Source organism: Argentina silus (assembly GCF_951799395.1).
Source record: "Argentina silus genome assembly, chromosome: 5".
Taxonomy (NCBI): Eukaryota; Metazoa; Chordata; class Actinopteri; order Argentiniformes; family Argentinidae; genus Argentina; species Argentina silus.
In genome coordinates this window covers 4,459,328-4,464,327 of record NC_139659.1, presented here as the reverse complement: position 1 = coordinate 4,464,327, position 5,000 = coordinate 4,459,328, and the positions used below count along the sequence as shown (strand labels likewise).

At 48.0% G+C, this 5,000-nt stretch overlaps 1 protein-coding gene across 1 annotated transcript in view; it reads left to right on the top strand.

Annotated features, from left to right (window-relative positions):
• Positions 1–5,000, top strand: part of nacc2 (NACC family member 2) — a 26,473-nt gene that overhangs the window by 11,859 nt on the left and 9,614 nt on the right. Inside the window, exon 2 of the mRNA XM_083670073.1 lies at positions 3,317–4,277. Coding sequence (XP_083526199.1) covers positions 3,407–4,277 — 871 coding nt within the window. The 5' untranslated portion in view covers positions 3,317–3,406. The remainder of the gene's footprint in view (positions 1–3,316; positions 4,278–5,000) is intronic.

Genomic DNA, 5,000 nt, shown 5'->3' with positions numbered 1-5,000 from the left:
CCCCCCCCCTCAGCTCGGCTGGCACGTACATGCATGTCTGTAGACTCTGTACCCAGCATGCCTCATTCTAGCAGTGGCGCGCCAGCCTAGCCAGCGCGGGACTCACTGCAATGCAGCCCTGTGTGCATTAATTGGCAGAACGACAGAACAGCGGCTCGGAGGGAACGTGGTATGAAGAGAGGGAGGGGGGAAAGAGTGGGGGATGGGGGCAGATAGGTAGACTGGCAGACTGACAGACAGGCAGGCAGGCAGGCAGGCAGGCAGGCAGGCAGACAGACAAAAAAGATAGGCAGGCAGACAGACAGACACACAAACAGACAGGCAGACAGACACACAAACAGGCAGACAGACAGACACACAGACACACAGACAGAACGACATTGTGATTTCCCCTAATTTTTTCTCTTTTTCTTTTGTTGTGATCTAAAGAAAACACACACACACACACACACACACACATATATATATACACGAACACAGTGGCCAATAGGAATTTCTCACATACAGTATCTCTCCATGACAGTTCCAAGCAGGGTTTTTCTTGTGGGTGGAGATGGGTCATTGAGAGAGACAATAGCAAGTCCCTGGTATTGCTGCCATATATTTGCATGAATGGTATAATATTTCAAGCCCTATTGTTTGTATTGGAGGCTAGCTGTGTTATTAAGCTGTCTGTACCAGCCTTTTGTGTTCTAAATCTAAAAGGGGAGGGGAGATTGACACTTTCAGTTGAACATACGGCACCCACACTCGCAACCACACACACACACACACACACACACAGATACTCAGTGGAAGCTGCTGTCTAACCTTTCCCTAGGCCTTTCTCTGTCAAACTCAATGACATCGGGGTCCGTCCATTCCCTTGTCCACACCAAACAGCATTTACTGTAGGGAGGCCAGCTCAGTGCCTGTCCATAAATGAAACCAGACAACAGAGAAAGAGAGGGCAAGAGAGAGAGTGGGAGAGAGAGAAAGAGAGAGAGAGAGATGTCTACCTGGATCACAGTGGATCGACTGACTGACACCTCCTGCAAGGATTCACCCACACAAGACTGCCAGCGTGTTAGTGGACTCTCTGAAGTTTTAGCTGCCAGTTGGCCTATATATCTTTGCTAGTACCAGCACGAAGTTGAGTAGTTTGGGTTTTCTAGTAATGGTATGAGCTGTTTCTGAGTCATAATCTAAATACTGTCTTGCATGAAAGGGGATTTTTCAGAGAATGATGTCGGCTACTTTCAGCTCTCTTTTTCATTTCTATAATCCGTCCTTTCTCTCTTCCCTTCTTTTCTCTCATTCATTCATTTATTTTATTTTTTTTATTTATTCTTGTTTTCATCACATTCTTCCTATTTCCTATGACCGTTGCCTGGAGGCCAGGGGAGGCAGGGGCTCATTGTAATGCATGGAATGGAATGAGGAATGGTATCAAACGCCATGATTCCATTCCATGCATTACGATGAGCCTGTCCTCCGATTTCTACCTCCACCAGCCTCCCCATGTCCAATAGATAGGAGCTGAAGTTGCTCCAATTGTCTTTCTCTCCTCGTACTGTCCTTAGATGACTTTCTCTCTGTCTCAGCCAACCCCCTCCCTCTCTGCCCAGTCTCTGTCTGTAACTGTAGCCTGTGTTTTCTCTCCCTCACTCTCCCTCTCTCTCCCCGCCTCTCTCCCCCGCTCCATCCCTCCTTCTCCCTGCGACGTATAGATGCTGCATTGATTGCACACAGAGCCTCCCACCCCTTTCATCATTGATGCGCTCTGCCTCTCTCTCTCTCTCTCTGTCTGTCTCTCTCTCTCTCTCTCTCTCTCTCTCTATCTATCTATCTATCTATCTCTCTCTCTCCAGCTGCAGCAGCACTTGTTGAATTCAGCCCTGGGAGGAGAGAGAGAGAGAGAGAGAGAGAGAGAGAGCGACTGAGAGAGAGAGTAAGAGAGAGCGAGAGTGAGGCTTTGAGAGAGAAAGAGAGACAGTGAGAGAGAAGCTTTGAAACAGATAGAGACACACTTAGAGAGAGAGAAAAAGCATCAGTGCCTTTTTCTCCTCTTCCCTTCTTCTTCTCCTCTGGTGCTGGCGTGTGAAAGCTTCATGGTGTGTCCTTCCTACTGTTGGCTCTCCTTTCCAGAGGACTGGGCAGCACAGGTTAGAGCGGTGTGTGTGTGTGTGTGTGTGTGTGTGTGTGTGTGTGTGGGGGGGGGGGGGGGGGGGGGGGGTAATGGGAGAGAAGGGTGACGTTTTTCAGTTTGTATTCCTGGAAACCCTTCTGCGGCGTTGCTCAATAATGAAACTGGGGAGTGTGTGTGTATGTGTGTGTGCTTGTTCATGTGCACGTGTGTGTGTGTGTGTGTGTGTGTGTGTGTGTGTGTGTGTGTGTGTGTGTGTGTGTGTGTGTGTGTGGAAAACAAAGAAGATAAGGTTCAGGGAAGGGTGGAACGTATGCAAATATGTCTGGGGATCGGGTACTGCTGTAACTCGGTGCCATTGTAATGGGAGCTATCAAAGTTATATTGAATTGTGTTTCTGAACTTATTTGTTTCCACTGATTGTGCATCTGTTAGTTTGACGGTTGACGTTTATACTGTACAGCTGACTGATAAAAGACTTATTGAGTCAAAAACAATCAGTTGTGTCAATTCCATTTAATACGCTGATTCAGTTGACGGTTCTTTTATTATTGAAGCGTATTTTTGAATTCCCGTATTACAGGTATTACTGACTATTACTTAAATAAATCAATTCATTCACCTAAAATGCAGTTTTCTGCAGTTTTCTTATTTTCTGCTGAATATGCCAATTATAGCTTAAGGATAATGTGTTGTTTTTGTACAAGATACAAGATATCAGCTTGTGTTCTGAGAAATCAAACCATGTGAACCCAAGTCAGCGTTTTACAATGTCCTCATTGAAATGAACACAGCACATGTTTATCTGCTTTGAATAACTGCCTCTGTCTCTGCCTCTGTCTGTCTGTCTCTTTACCTCTTCTCTCTCCTCTCTCGTCTCTTTCGCTCTCCCCTCACTCACTCCTCTCTCATTTGTCTCTCGCCTTTCTCACTGCTTTTTTCTCGCGCTCACACATACCACTGACACCTCTTCTTTTCTTTTTCTTTCTCTCTCTCATTCTCACACCTCTCATTTACCGCTTCCCTGTAATTTTTCTCTCACCTGTCTTTCTTTCTCTCTCTCTCTCTCTCTCTCTCTCACACACAAAGACACACACATCTCTTTCTCTCTCTAACTCACACACATAGACACCACACACACACAGAAACATCTTTCTAACATCTCCCTCTCTCCTCCATCCCTCCATACAGATGTCCCTCTCACTGGCCGTGTCTTCGGTGATCCTGTGAAGCACCTCCTCTTCCTCCTCCTCCTCCTCCTCCTCCTCTTCCTCCTCCAACATGTCCCAGCTGCTCCATGTGGAGATTCCTAACTTCGGCAGCTCGGTGCTGGGCTCTCTGAACGAGCAGCGTCTGCTGGGCCAGTACTGTGATGTGTCCATCCTGGTCAAAGGTCAGGCCTTCAAGGCCCACCGGGCCGTCCTGGCAGCCAGCAGCCTCTACTTCAGAGACCTGTTCAGCGGCTCCTCCAAGACCCAGTTTGAACTGCCCTCCTCCGTCACGCCCGCCTGCTTCCAGCAGATACTGTCCTTCTGCTACACAGGGAAGCTGACCATGGCTGCCAGCGAGCAGCTGGTGGTGATGTACACGGCCGGTTACCTCCAGATCCAGCACATCGTAGAGAGGGGCATGGACCTCATGTTTAAAGCCAACTCCCCCCACTGCGACTCCCAGACAGCTGGGTCCATGGAGGAGGCAGGCTCAGAGCCCCAGAGTCCCACAAACCTCAGCAACAACCACGCTGCCGCGGCCGCCATTTTGGGCCCGCCCGGGTGGTCCCCGTCGCTAGTCGCACCCACGCGGAAGATCAAGCTGGAGGGGAGCGAGCCCACCCCGCTGGGTCTGCCCAGTCACGGGCACCACAAGAGGGGCAGTTCCTCGTCCGGAGAGCTAGGGGGGCGACTGGGCAGGGGGAGCTCGTTGTTCTACACGGGGGCGGGGGGCACCACCATCTTCCCGGGGATGCAGCCGTACCCTGTGGCGGGGGCTGGGGGGGCGGAGAGGTCCAGTCCTGGAGCGTCTAGTCTGCCCACCACGGACAGCCCCACGTCCTATCAGAACGAAGACGAGGAGTTCGAGGAGGAGCCGTACGACGGGATCACAGAGGAGGCCTACAGTCAGATCTACGGCCGCTCTGCTAACCCCTACGGAAGTAAGCACCACTGGTCTCTCATTCATGACATCACAGGCTATATTTATATATAACAACATCTTAACAAGTCTGTAGGTACCTGGTATTTACATGCAAACAGGTTTATTTGTTAACAGCTTGAAGAGGTGCTCAAGGACGTTTGTGTAACTTCTGCCACTTATTCTAAAATTAGCACCCACAAGCCAAACGGGTTTGTTTTGGGTTCTGGTGGGGTAAGACAGTTTAATTAAGTTCATGAGGCATTTATAAGTTATATTCTTCAAGAATCAATGGCTATATATCATTAATTAAAAGTAAAAGAAAGTTTTGTAATGCATCTTCGAGTTATTACATTATTGTTACATTTTAACTACCTTGATCGGTTTTAGGTCCTTAGTTTACTTTGATAACACTTATTCTTGGATACAGTGAATTGAGTAGTTTCATTTAATACCATGTGGGCATATTCTCCATTTTCATTCCAAGGACCAAAATGTTGTGATTTTTACCATATAATTTTCTTCCAAATGCCAAGGACATTTCTGCTTTCCAGGAGTGTAAAATGAAGTGCTGGCCAGTTCTCTCTCTATGGCCCTTGGCATGAGAATGTGCTTTGATGTCACAGCAAAGCCTTGCTTGCACAATATCACTTTCTGTGAGTTGCAGAAAGGATAGAGTCATAGTCGTATCAGCTTTAAATGTTACAGTTGAGGTCGGAAGTTTACATACACTTAGGTTGAAGTC